At 37.9% G+C, this 14,195-nt stretch overlaps 1 protein-coding gene across 1 annotated transcript; it reads left to right on the plus strand.

Moving 5' to 3' along the window:
* The first annotated feature begins 5,311 nt into the window (after positions 1-5,311).
* On the plus strand, positions 5,312-14,194 carry septin5b (septin 5b). The gene is made up of 12 exons (XM_056736085.1): positions 5,312-5,488; positions 7,976-8,143; positions 10,042-10,132; positions 10,240-10,326; positions 10,416-10,539; positions 11,439-11,573; positions 11,879-11,996; positions 12,069-12,170; positions 12,581-12,677; positions 12,771-12,906; positions 12,978-13,080; positions 13,216-14,194. Exons 1-12 carry the CDS (start codon positions 5,312-5,314, stop codon positions 13,276-13,278), a joined length of 1,401 nt encoding a protein of 466 aa, XP_056592063.1. The 3' UTR covers positions 13,279-14,194.
* Position 14,195: the final 1 nt, after the last annotated feature.

A 14,195-nucleotide genomic window follows, 5' to 3' on the forward strand; every position in this document is an offset into this window, starting at 1 on the left:
ATTTCACTATACAAAATACAACTTCAAATTGTTCTCCCAACAAAGGTAATAAAGTAACTTGAACAAAGATTTTTTGTAGTAGAAGAAGAATGTATTATTTTGAGTATGCTGAACAAAATGAGTCTAAATGTGATACCAACAAAGATTCTTTTGTTGACTGTACTTCGATATCTAAATGATTGTTCAAGACGTGTCAAGAAGTTTGATCAAAAAAACATTCTTGTGTTTGAAAGTTCCCATCATGCATTGTAGAAATGTTTTCTGGCTATATTTTTATATAGTTTTTGTTGTCATTGTAAGTTACCTTTAGTATTTAGAGTTCCTTTTTTAACTATATGATGTTTAATGATCAGTATTGAGGTCTGAAGTAATTGACGCAGTGAGGCCACTGCTAAAATGTACTAAATCAGTTACTGAACAAGTGTGTATATAATATATCTATTAAGTAGAGGTTGTACAGTATATAATAATAGAACAATTATGTATTAACATTATATAAAACAACATCTTTTGAGTTGGGTCTACCAGTCCATAGTTGAGTTAACTCAGAAATTAGTTTGTTCCATATTTATTTTAAGTTGGTTCAACTCATTGTTTTCAATTGACAGTCATGTGACATTACTCAGTCAATTGAGTTAGGTGAAATACTTGACCAAAACTTGAGAAAACTCAAAAAAGCTGTGCGGCGAGCCTTTAAATTTTAAGTTGAGTGAACTTTTTTACAGTGTTGATTGTGCTTCAAGAATGAATGATGAAAGGAGTTTGAGTTTGTGCCGTAAAAGTGCTGAGCAATGGATCTGAGTTCAGTGTTATATATGATGGAGTTAAGCAGGATGTCTTAAGGAAAGACTATTGTTCCTCAGAAGGGTTTATGTGTTTGTCCATCATCTGCAGTGACACATTTGTGTTTGTGTTACTCACATGTACGGTGTGTGGCACTACAGAGCTACTTCATGTGGTTTAGTCATCAGAAGTTGGGTTATGTGTTGCTTTTACTTACTTCTAGTTGTCATCCACATTATATCACACTCTTAAAAACACACACGTACGTTTTCGCAAGTTGAAAATGTCTAAAGTTCTTATTTTCTTTAATCAGCATGAGTTGTCAGTATTTACTGTTTGCGGCACAAAGCATCCGTGTTGTTCTAATGTTGATATCAACAACGTCCTCCGCATTCCTGACTTTTGGCATTGTTTGAATTGAAGAGGTTTACAGGATGTGTATAATCACTCTGTGTTTACTGTTGAATAAATGTAGCATGATGAATATAGACCACACCAAACTGCCACTGCTAACATCAAACATCAAACTGTTTCTGCTGCATGTCCTCTCTAGAGACGCCCTCAGGGAAGTGTCGGGATTTACCGCGGTATCACATCGCGATACACTCATGAGTCATGAGCTAATTTCATAATGAAGCTGCAGATAAGAAAATTGCTGTGAGGAAGGAAACTGTGGTTTGTATGATAACAGAGTAATGGAAATCACAGAAACTTTACAAACACACACAAAAAACATGCCAAAAGCAAAACTATACAACAATCATTCAAATCAGACACACATAAACAACTTTGTGATCTTTAAGGTTTTGTTTTTTTCACAGATTCTCAGTTGTGTCTCAGATGTTTCTTCTAAATGTACTTAATTACGGTGTCCTTGATTCTGTTTTGTGTAGCTGAAGAGTAAGGAGGTGTAAAATGGATGTAGTTTGTAGAGTAAAAGTGAGTAAATTTGATGCAAAATATTCGAGTTGATATTGAGATTTTCAATAATATTGACTTTTACAAACTTGACAAATCTGAGCTCAGTTTGACTCATTGACATCTCTTCTAAAACTCTATTGACACATTTCTGCTGAAAAATGTTTTTTTAAAGTAAATTTGATTTAAAAGAGTTTTCAAAATCTTGAATTATTGTTTTAAGTAAATATTATATATATAAAGTTTTTGCATAAGTAAAATTTAAATGAACTAAAATTTACTTTTTTTGTGTAAATAAAACAAAACTAGTTAATCCTATTAGGGTTTTTTTCGGCAGAAATGTGTCTGTCAATAGAGTTTTAGAATGAGTCAAACTGAGCTCAGATTTGTCAAGTTTGTAAAAGTCAATATTATTGAAAATCTCAATATCAACTCTATTGCTAAACTTACTCATTTTACATTTACAACCTACATTCAATTTACACCTTCATAATCTTCATTTACACAATTACAGTCTCACTTGAATAAGTGAATCCTATTAGTTTGTGTTTTTTTCAGTGAGAACCATTTGAGAAACAGATGAGAAAAGCAATGTTTCCATTTGCTCTTCAAGTTTAATGTCACTGGAGAAATAACAGCGATATGAAATCAAGGTTTCACATGTGAATAGAAATTCAGATTAAAACAGGGTCAGGCATCATATCCTGAGAATAATTAACCCCGGTCATCCGTATGGAAAGAACAGGAACAGATGGGACATTAATCTGAGCTGATGATGTTTTATCATTCTCTTACAGACGCTCTTTCATCTTGACTTCTGTCCAGTGGAACCGATGATGTGTGTGTTTTTACTCCAGGTGTTTCCTCTCGAGACCGCTCCAGGTGTCTCCATCAAACACATACAGCATCTCCATCGGTGACATCACGTCTTTGGCACAGTGGATTGGCAGAAGAGGAGCTCCCCCGGGGAAGGATCAACATGCAAGCTGAGGTGTAGTCACGTGATGTGAGAAAGGATGGAGTTGTGTAGTGCGGAAATCCTGTCCTGTCATATTATTTCCTTCGAGACTATTGTTCAGGCGTTATGGTGAATCTAGATTTTCAACCCACCGTCGGTTTCCAGCATTATTAACCTTTTACAAACTTCTTCTCTGTGAAGAGTTCAGCTTCTCCTGTGTTCTTCTCTGTCTGGAGGATGCTGACACGTCACGGAGGGCCATGGGTTCAAATAAAAAAATTATACTGCACTTTGATGCTTTGCATATGGGATGGAAGCATTTGACAAGATCTACATGTTAATGTAATAGCAGCATAACACAACACAGCAAATCTCCATCTTCTGTTGACGCTTTCCTGAAGTCTTATTTCAAATAATGTGTACATTGCACATGCTGTATATCATTTAAGTGTATTTATATGTTCTACATAAATTGGCATGCGATTTGTGTCTGAAGAATTCTGTTTCTCCTCATGTAAGTGGAAATATAAATAGGGTCATGCCTGACTGTAAGAGTCACAGAGGAAGTTGTTCTTAAAAATCACGCCGGCCCCTCGAGTGTCATATTAAGTGGTGGTGTCATAGAATAACAAAACCTTTCAGAATTCAGGAATGATATCGACCCAGAAACATGTATCGCCGGTACCCAGGTCCGATGGGAACATTAATGCTGAATGTGAAGATAGTCATGAGAACTTCATCTATGCTCATGTGTGAGGATTCCTTTTCCTTCAGAAGAAAACATGAACATCTTAAACCCACCAAGGTTTTACCCAGCAGCTCAATCAGACTCCAGTGACTCACTGTACATTACTGTACATTTCCTGAGTGACTTCCGTCTATCAGTCTTCACATCTCTGAGAGAACTTCCCACGTCCTACAATAGCAGCGGTGTGTTTACTGGTCAACATTTACTGTAACTAATGTAACAGTTCATGACATTCTGTTGGTAAGATCACTCAGTTTCTGGAAAAAGTGCAAGTCTTATTTGTTGAATGTACACTAATATACTTTATTTAATATACATGATGTTGTGTTTGAAATATAAACTGAAGCTCAGCTTTGAAAAGAATTTAGCTTTGGCTGTCAAAAAGAACACAACACAAAGTTTACAGAGTCAATGTTGTTAAAAACAACCAAACATTCAAAAGTCTGTTTGATTTATTTATTGTCAGCTTTGTGTTTTTTCTATGCTTTTGTTTGTGAGTTAAAAGTTAGTCGTATTATGCCTTTTTGCCAAATGATTGTCAAATAAATACCTTAGAAGTTTAACGTGTTGTCAATTTTGTATCTTATGTTTTTGAGGGCTCATTGAATGTTCAGAAATACCCGTGCTTCACGATGCCATAGAAGAACCTTTTTTGCTTCAACAAAAGGTTCTTAGTGGTGAAAAAAGGTTTTTCAGATTATAAAAGGTTTAGAAAGATATGGTTCTTTATAGAACCTTTGGCTGTATGGTTCTTTGTGGAACCAGAAATGGTCCTTCTATGGCATCTTTATGAAGAACCTCATAAGCATCTCTATTTTTAACAGTGAACCTTTCACATTGTACACTCACATTTCGTCCACTATGTCATTTCACTTTGCTTTCTTAATTGTTTGACTAGTTAAAGAGTGAGAAAAGTGTCTACATTCACACTTGACAAACACTATCATTCAAAGCGACTTACATTACATTGGACTGTATGCGTTTTTCGGACTATTGCAATCCCTGGGTTCGAACCCATGACCTTGGGGTTGCTAGTGCCATGATCTAACCAATGAGCCACTGGAAAGCTTATATGTCTCATAATTATAAAATATAAAAATCATATTTTGAGAAACTTCCCATTAACAGCAGAATTCACTGTGGAACCAAAACACAGTTTTATTGAGCATTAAAAAGACATCCAGTAATGACAATTCTCCAATGTTCCAGCACTGACACTATTTTCCCAGAAACATTAAGTGTTTCACGTTTTCGTTCTCTTCTAAATGAAAGTGAATATAGAAATTCACTGCCAGCTTTCAGTCCACCACGTTGGTCCTGACTCCACCCGTCATGTTTCAATTGTTCATCACGAGCAGAGAAACAAGGAAACAGCTTGTACAGAACAATAAACCTTTCCTGCGGCGTACCAGCCATCTTTACCAAAGCCCAGCCGAGACGCTGGATTCCACTCTAATGAGCTATTGTACAGATGCCTATGTGTTCCTTACATGCCAGTTTTCCAACAAAACATATTGTCTTGAGAAACCTGCCAGACCCATGTGTGACCACGAAGCATCCTGTGGTGTTTCACAAGAAAAACCTCTTCTTCAGATTCTCCACACCCGAAGAAATGAGCCAGCTGGCTGGAATCCATAACATTCTGCATCATGATTACATTTTTCATTACCTTTCAATCAAAAACGTCCGAAGAGGTTCGAGTCCAATTCAAGTCCGATGAGGTTCGAGTCTGAGTCAAGTCCGATGAGGTTCGAGTCCAAGTCAAGTCCGAAGAGTTCGAGTCCAATTCAAGTCAGAAGAGGTTCGAGTCCAAGTCAAGTCCGAAGAGGTTTGAGTCCACTTCAAGTCAGGAGAGGTTCGAGTCCAAGTCAAGTCCGAAGAGGTTGGAGTCCGAGTCAAGTCCGATGAGGTTGGAGTCCGAGTCAAGTCCGATGAGGTTCGAGTCCAAGTCAAGTCTGATGAGGTTGGAGTCCAAGTCAAGTCAGAAGTGGTTTGAGTATAATTCAAGTCCGATGAGGTTGGAGTCCAAGTCAAGTCAGAAGAGGTTCGAGTCCAAGTCAAGACCGAGTCCAAATGAGATGGTTCAGACAGAGACAGAATAAAGAATCCTCTTCAAATATCAAGACCACATACTTTACTTGTAATGACCAAAGCTGATTTGTTACAGCTTGACACCCATCACACATAGTTTCCTACTCCAAGAGGAAAGAGAATTAACTTAATAAAAGTCAAGAGTCCAACTACAGCAAACATATTTGCTTCATCAATGGTTTTGTTTGCAAGGAGAAAATATCATCGGACTCAGTCGCGACCAACTGGAACATTTGGTGAGTCCAGTGACAGAGTCCAAGACAAGTCCGAGTGCAGATACCAACGAGTCCAAGACAAGTCCGAGACTACAGAAAACATCTCAAAGTCCGGACTTAAGCACTCCATTCAATGACCTCCAGGTCGAGAGAAACTCTACTGTTTGTCAACACTGAACACAGGAAAGCTGAATGACATCAGAGCCATAATGCCAATTAAAAAACTGAACTGGAATTTTGCCAAACCACTGACAACAGAAAGGACAACAATGCTTGTGTGTTTGCCAAGCTGTTCTAATGTGCTTGTTCAAATCAGTGTCCATAAATGATGTCTAATAACACACAACACATTACAGCACAGGAAGGTGAGTGTGATTTTCCCAGCATTATTTCACTCCTGCTTGCCCCATGTTCAGTGTTGGCCGTGTCAATGATTGCGAGCAGCACTGACCTTGTCTGTAATGCTTTTGTTTCACAGGACCTTTGTTTTTAAACCACAGCCCCGTAACACACAGACTTTCTGGATCTGATGAAGTGACCTAAACAGAAACAAACCACGTAACACCCCCCCAACATCACCAGTACTATGCCTTCAAAGGCAATTTAATAAGCTTCATTTTCACTGAAAACTTGCTTAACTGTTAATTATTATAATTGTGTGGTACATGTAGATTCTACAACAGATATGAACAACTTTTTGAGAGAGTTTTTCCCTGACAGCAAATGAGGAAATCAAAGAGAAGAAACTCAACTCTTGTTCTTGTTTACAATGCCTTTATATCCAGATCATATTTCTTTTATTTAAGCAGGCTAACGTTTAAATGCATTTTTGTTTTTGGTTACTTTGGTTTAGTTGTTCGATTTTCTGTTAAAACAAGTACAGTAGACTTTAACCATTTGTACAGAGACAAAGTAGAAAGCTGAGGGTTAAAAAAATCAAAAGTGACGGAGTGGCATTATACACGTTGTTATGGTGTATTTTTGTCTAAAAAACTTCCATAAACACAGAGGAATCTGACAGTAACACTGGCTGCTTTGATTCCCTGACTTGATCTAAATCCAGCAGTGAGTCCATACGGCAAACGTTTATAAATTAAGTTAAATAATCTCAACAGACACCTGTGATTTCTGAAAACAGTTAAACGTGATGTGGGTCAACGTCGCCGCCATATTGGGGAGGTCGACACCGGCCTACAAACACACTGAGGTGAACGGTGAACTCTGGGTTTTCTGGATAAATATCAAATAAGCGTTTTCATTTCTTAACCGATTTAATTTAAACACGCAGGGGGAAACAGTTATTTATATTTATACACAAAACTATATCATTTTAACATTGTGTCAGTAGTTTCTGGAGAGATGCACAGTTGCAGACTTAAATAGTTGTTTATTGTATATAGGGGTGTGCCATTGTAAAAACATTGGGTCACCTTGTGGAAAGGGAAGGCAGCTCATATTTTATCAACTCACATTCCTCGGTTTATTTAAACATTTTTCACATGCAGAGTTAAAATGTCAGTGGGTTATTTTGACGTGTTTTGAAAACGCCCCATTTCGGGTACAGGAACACATGTCTATAGGCTGAGTTTCCTGGGCATTATTTACCAGCCAGTCTCTCACTATTGTGTTGCTCTCCGGACATCTTCCTTTGTGTTCTCTGTCAGGAAAATCACAATCCACGCGTGACCTATAAATTGTGGATGAGCTCATGAAGGCTGTCGGAGCGCGAGGAGCGTTTAGGACTATGACGATACACTGCCACCCTGCGGCTTTGGGTTTATATAACAGCTTAAAATTAAATTAATAAAGCAATTTAAATATTTGTAGGTGCCAGTTTACGTGTGCATTTCTATTTATAAATCTTTGTTAATCGCTGCATTTAATTCGGTGATATCTTCCAACAAAAGGCTCATGTTTTGATCATTAAAGCTTGTATGTATTCATTAGGTAGAATAAACACGTCAGTATGAAAATGACACAGTGTGGTTTCAGTCAGATCCTTCACATCCGGATCCATTTTTATTCCAGAGGTTCCCTCAGCAGCAATGCGAATCATACTATGGTGACGACACATCTCATGAATGTAAATGACCAAACGCCGCCATGTTTGATGACGTCTTGTCTGTATCTGTCCAATGGCGAAGGCTGACTCATGAATGTTAATCACTCAGCCTTCTCCATAGTATAGGAGGTAATTCGGCGTCGTGAAAGCTGGAGCAATGACGAGCAGCGGCAGGTTCAAGAGTCGGCCGGTGAAATCAGGTAAAACGGAACAGATATAACGAGCATGCGGCTGATATTTCAGCAATATTAAATCAAGTAAATGTCATTTATTTGTTCTACAAATCTCGCTGGTGTTTCCCGTCGCTCTCATGGGCGTCTGCATCCGCGCCTGCTCCGGGCATCTCCATAACAACAGAGGATGGAGAGGTGAGCGCGGCTTTTACTCATTAATCATCATTTATATACGTTTAACTTTAAATCTGGGATCAAAGAGCAAATACATTTCTTGGTCAGTGTGCTGGATGGGACACATCACGATGCTCGTGCAGTGCGTGTGTTAATCTATTTGTGTTTAGTTTAATTATATGTCATATTTTTTCCTGTGTTTTAGCAGAGAACTGTGTCTATGATTCGGTTCACGGGTGTTGAGCATTTCAGAGACATGCTACATGTAAACTGATCTTTATAATGCCTAAATTCAGCATCACTCTCTGCTGTCCCACTTTCAGCAGGATCTCTGGTTAACCCTCACGCAGCAGTGGTGTAAACAGAACAAAAGATGCTGAAATGGGGCCAGTCCTCTGGTCCTGAAGAATCTGTTTCATTAAAGGCTAATTATATACATTTCATTTCAAAATTACGTTTAATGATATGGATGACCAACACAAAGATAATAGTCATATTTTATTTTATTTTTATTTCAGAACCAACAATAGTGAGAATTTTTTTTGTCTACAGAAAATGAGATGATTTCTTATGTAAATAAGCATAAATGACAGCAGTGCAACATATCTTAATGCATAAAAATATGATGTATACCTACAGATTTTGTGAGGCATTATGAAAATGAGACTTTGGGGGTGCAATGCTTTTAAAAGCTTCATGTGAATGACCCATATACTGTTTAAAAGGCTCTGTTTAATGTTTGAATCTTTATATTGTACATTATTTCTCCAGTTGTATGCACTGTCCCGTCATGTGTGAATGTGCACTTGGGTTTGTGCACCCGATGGTGAACCGTCAGTCTGTGGTTTTTATACTAAAGGCTGTTAAGCACAGAAACCTTCCATTCGTTTCTCGTGCTGTTTGTCTGTAATCGCCCACAAATAAATTCTGGGACAAGTACAGCCAGAGCATTAAAGCAAATTTGCTATGATCCACCCATGCCTCTCGGTGAGGATAACACACTCTCTCTCTCAGATACAGAGAAACGCTTTTCAAGTCTCTGACACGAAGCCAAGCAGGAGAATCTATTGTATATGAGTGAAACTGGGTTGCTATGGGGTTGCTAGGTTGTCCTGAATTGTTTTACTGCTTTTATTGCTTGGTGCTTATTGGACAAGAGCTCACCTCACATATTTATCTTTCATGACCCAAACAACACAAACACATTCAGCCGCACACAGCATGTAAAACATTTACATTTACAATTATTTGGCAAATGCTTTTATCCAAAGCGTCTAAAAATGCATTGTACTTTACATTTTGTTTCTGACTATGTGCAATCAAAACAGTGACATTGTCACACAAAACACACAATCTCATAACACACAAAAACACCCAGTGCACATGATGAATTTCGGGCATACAGAGAGGTTTTAAGCACTGTATTAATATGAATTTCTGCATTTATCTTTTACAGTTGTTTAATCTGTATTTTACAATTTGCACTGCATTAAATTACATTTTAGCATTAACGGAAATGTCCGTAAAATAAAGGATAATGTACCGGTTTCTGCAGGTACTTTATCCATTTTTTTCATGGGATGTTTTTGTACAGTGTAAGAGTGTGCATGATGTAATATTGCAAATGAGAACGTTGTGTGTGCTTCATTGAGGCCTTCTGCTCCGACACACTCTCTCAGAATAATGAAACATGACAGGAATTCTGGGAATGGCCTACTAATGTAGCGTGTGTGTGACATACATCCCTACCTCAGAGGTTTGGGAGTGGGAAGCTCTGATGCATTTTTATCCCTTCAGTTATGTCAGGATGCGGTTTGGTCCATTATATTTTGCATAGAGTGCAGGTGTTTTGTTTGGGAAAGCGATGTGGCAAGTTTTGCATTCAATTATTCAAGTGTAATCTCATACCTGTATTTCAGGAGAAAGAGTACGTCGGCTTCGCCACCCTCCCGAATCAGGTTCACAGGAAGTCGGTGAAGAAAGGCTTTGACTTCACGCTCATGGTGGCAGGTGATGTTATCTTATTGTGAAGCCTGTGTATGGATAAATACACTATGAATGGAAGTGAATTGGAATAGGAAATATTGCAAACGTGTGTTTGTGCTCACGTGTTTCAGGCGAGTCTGGTTTAGGGAAGTCCACCCTGATCAACAGCCTGTTCCTCACAGATCTGTACAAAGACAGAAAACTACTGAACGCTGAAGGCGTGTATTCACAGACATCTTCATCTTGATTTGACAGAGCAAGCGTTCATTAACTCTGTCTGATCTTCATGTGTGTGTGTTGTTTCTAGAACGCATTAGTCAGACGGTGGAGATCATCAAACACACGGTTGACATCGAGGAGAAGGGTGTTAAACTGAAACTGACCATTGTGGACACGCCAGGTTTTGGAGACGCTGTCAATAACACAGATTGGTGTGTACATACAGGTTTATCATATACAACTGATATTAAAGTAACATTCTGGGTTAAAGGGGCAGTTCATCCAAAAATGAAAAATCTGTCATCATTTACTCCCTTTGGGTTGTTTCAAACCTCTATAAATGTATTTGTGCCAATGAACACAGAGAAAGATATTTGGAAGAATGTGAGCAATTTTCAGTTCTGGGACATCCTCCACTATCATAGTAGGAAAACAAATATTGTATTTTTTTGTTCTGTTCAACACATCATGAGATATTTTGAAGAATTAAGGAAAACAAACAGTTCTTGGGCACCTTTGACTAACATTTAATTCTTCCTACTATGGCAGTTAATGTCCAGGAACTGAAAACGACTTAACATTCTTCCAAATATCTCTCATTTAAAACAGGTATGAAATGACATTAGCGTCAGTAAATGATGACAGGATTTTCATTTGTGGATGAACTGTCCCTTTAAATATAGTGAAATTGATGTTAAAATAGAAGTTTGTAAATTATTTAGATTAGGGTTAGTTGCTGGATGATCTTATTATTTAGATTTTATCCTTTATGTTGGTGTTAAGTATTTAAAAATAAATAACAAAAAAAAGCATCAATAAAAATCTGAAATCAAGATTCATTTACTTAACAAGGAAAGCGAGGATCGATATTTTGTCTTGTTTTATGAAAAGAAATAAGAATTAAGTACTTTTTTGTTTAAAAAAAGCAATACATGTTGATATTAGTTTTCAAAATATTTGAGGTCACTTTCATTGTCAAGTTAATGTATCTTGATGTATATTTGAACTTGAAAACAAGACAAAAATCAAAAACAAAAAAGATTTTTCACAGTGAACCCCACTCAAATGAATGTAATGAATTAATTCTTGGTATTTTTATGTCATTTGTAAGCTGGAAGGCCATCACGGATTACATCGAGCAACAGTTTGAGCAGTATTTCCGGGATGAAAGTGGACTGAACAGAAAGAATATTCAGGATAACCGCGTCCACTGCTGCCTGTACTTCATTCCTCCATTTGGACACGGGTAATGAAGATTTATGAGAACAAATACAGCTAAAATTAATGTTATCAGTGGCTTGAGGACATGTATTCAGACCCCTTTGACATTGAAATATAATAAGGATAATAATAAAAACAAACAGACAGACAATAGACAGAGATGAGTTTTTAATAAGCATTAAATTCTGAACTTCAGCAGGTCTGGGATCACATTACATGACACATGTTTACATTAAAACACATACAGATGGAAAGTAAAAATGGAAATGCACACCAAAGTAAATATATGACTTTAGATTGAAAGGATAACCCAGTCTTGACTCCTCTCAGTTTGCGGCCTGTGGACGTGGAGTTTATGAAAGCTCTCCAGGACAAGGTCAACGTGATCCCACTCGTTTCCAAGGCCGACTGTCTGACGCCAGCGGAGATGAAGAAGATGAAGGACAGGGTAAAGATTGTTCACACACGTTCTGCTCGTCCTTGCTGTCATACGCAAATTAACTTCATCCTTCTGTTCAAGGTGAGAGAAGAGATTGAGAAGTTCGGAATCAAAGTGTATCAGTTTCCAGACTGCGATTCTGATGAGGACGAAGAGATGAAACAACAGGACCGAGAGCTGAAGGTTCGTCTTGCTCATCTAAAAGAAAAATCACACAAAATCTCTTTAATGTCTCAGTTATTCCTCCTAGACGTCAGTGAGAAAACGTGTGCTCTCGTTCGTGTCTCCTGAGAGAAAAATCTGAAATGTGTCTGTCACGAGAGTTTGAGAAGAGATGTCAGATTTGTCTCGTCTGAAATCAAAGTTTGCAATATGAACTCAATCACTTCTCATCAAATCCAGATATTTCCTCTATAATCTACATTCATTTACACCTCCGGGTTGCAAAAATGTTGTTTGATTCTCTTTAAGAAGAAACATCTGAGACTAAAATGATGCTTAAATGAAACTCAACATCTGAGCAATTGCATTTAATTCTGTATTTGTAGACCGTCATATTGAGCAGCAGACATGTTCTCATCTTTGTGTTTTAGGAGAGCGCTCCGTTTGCTGTGATCGGCAGCAACACAACAGTGGAGGTTAAAGGTCAGCGGCTGAGAGGGAGACTGTACCCATGGGGCATTGTGGAAGGTCAGTACAGTCCCGCGTGAACATGCCGTGTTTCACACCTTTCGTTGCTCATACATGACTCGATGGCGTAAACATGTTTTTGTGGTTGTGCAGTGGAGAATCAGTCTCACTGTGATTTCGTCAAGCTGAGGAACATGCTGATTCGCTCTCACATGCACGACCTGAAGGACATCACGTGTGACGTGCACTATGAAAACTACAGAGCTCAGTGCATACATCATATGACAAGGTAGAGCTCGGCTTCCTCTGTTGAACAGAAAAGTCTAGATTAATACTGAAGTTGAGTTTTGTATTTGCCAGCAAACTGACGCAGGACAGCCGTGTGGAGAGCCCCGTCCCTTTCCTCCCACTGTCCACTCCTGACGTAGAGACGGAAAAACTGATCAAGATGAAGGATGAAGAGGTCAGCCGCCCGTCTCATCATATTATTACTTCTTTTGTTTACATAAACCGTTTGATAAAGTGGAAATCGATTTTCATGATACATTAAAATTTATTGGATCTGAAATATTAACAATAATTGATGTCAAATTCACAGTTGCGGAGAATGCAAGAGATGCTTCAGAAAATGCAGCAGCAGATGCATGAGCAGGACCTGTGAGGAGAAATAACACCGCAACACGCCAACAACATGCTGAATGACATGCAATGAACATGAGACGCGAAACACAGCGCTTGATTTAAATGGCGTCTAGTGCATCTCAAAACGCTTTCTAAGATGAAACTGAATTCAAGCACAAACATTTGTGATCCGTTTTAGTCGTTTTCACACTTTGTACAGAATGTGACATTTTACGACCGTTTCCATGGCAACGACTGCTCTACACTTGTAGACATGACAAGTGTTAGTATTGTTCTGTCTGCACTAATCGTTTATCGTCTACACATTTTTGTGACACCTTTCAAACCAAACTTTTGTACTTTTAGAAATGTGTGTGCGAATGTGCAGACGTGTGTAAAATAGAGCTCAGAGTGTTTGGGTGTTTTTCCCCTGCATTTAAGCAGCTAAACCAACAAAGTCATATGGTATAACAGGTTCACACACTTAATAACAAACAAAACCATTGCAAATCCTTTTAACGTGTTTATTTATTTCTTTCTTGCTGCTTTTTTTGCATTATTTATTTGTTCAGAGCATCCTTTTAGTTGTGAATTTTGCTGTACAAGTTGCTAAGAAGTGTTATGACGCTTTGCTAATAGATCCAACTTTGGTCTGCTCTCTTTAATAGATCGCACTGAATACTTTCTGACAATTTTGTATTATTGTGACAATATTACACCACAAACAGTATAAAAAGAAAAACATTAATTTATTCTCAATATTTAGCACTAATATGTAACTAATTGGGAGAACATATCAGACAATCTCTGACAGTGTTTGTTATAATGCATGCGTTGGGAACTTGATATGACCTGCACTGTATTACATTTATATTGAGTCATTTAGCGGATGCTTTTATCTAAAGTGATTTACAGGAGTGAGAAAATAATAAAGTGATTCATGGGAGGCAATAATAT

Source organism: Triplophysa dalaica, chromosome 22, assembly GCF_015846415.1.
Source record: "Triplophysa dalaica isolate WHDGS20190420 chromosome 22, ASM1584641v1, whole genome shotgun sequence".
Classification (NCBI taxonomy): Eukaryota; Metazoa; Chordata; class Actinopteri; order Cypriniformes; family Nemacheilidae; genus Triplophysa; species Triplophysa dalaica.

Excerpts from the sequence above, each read along its gene's own strand:
- septin5b (XM_056736085.1), top strand. The coding sequence starts at position 5,312 with ATGAGGTTGGAGTCCGAGTCAAGTCCGATGAGGTTCGAGTCCAAGTCA. Across the intron at positions 12,171-12,580 it reads AACAGGACCGAGAGCTGAAG|GAGAGCGCTCCGTTTGCTGT; the intron begins GTTCGTCTTGCT and ends TTTGTGTTTTAG. Across the intron at positions 12,907-12,977 it reads TGCATACATCATATGACAAG|CAAACTGACGCAGGACAGCC; the intron begins GTAGAGCTCGGC and ends TGTATTTGCCAG.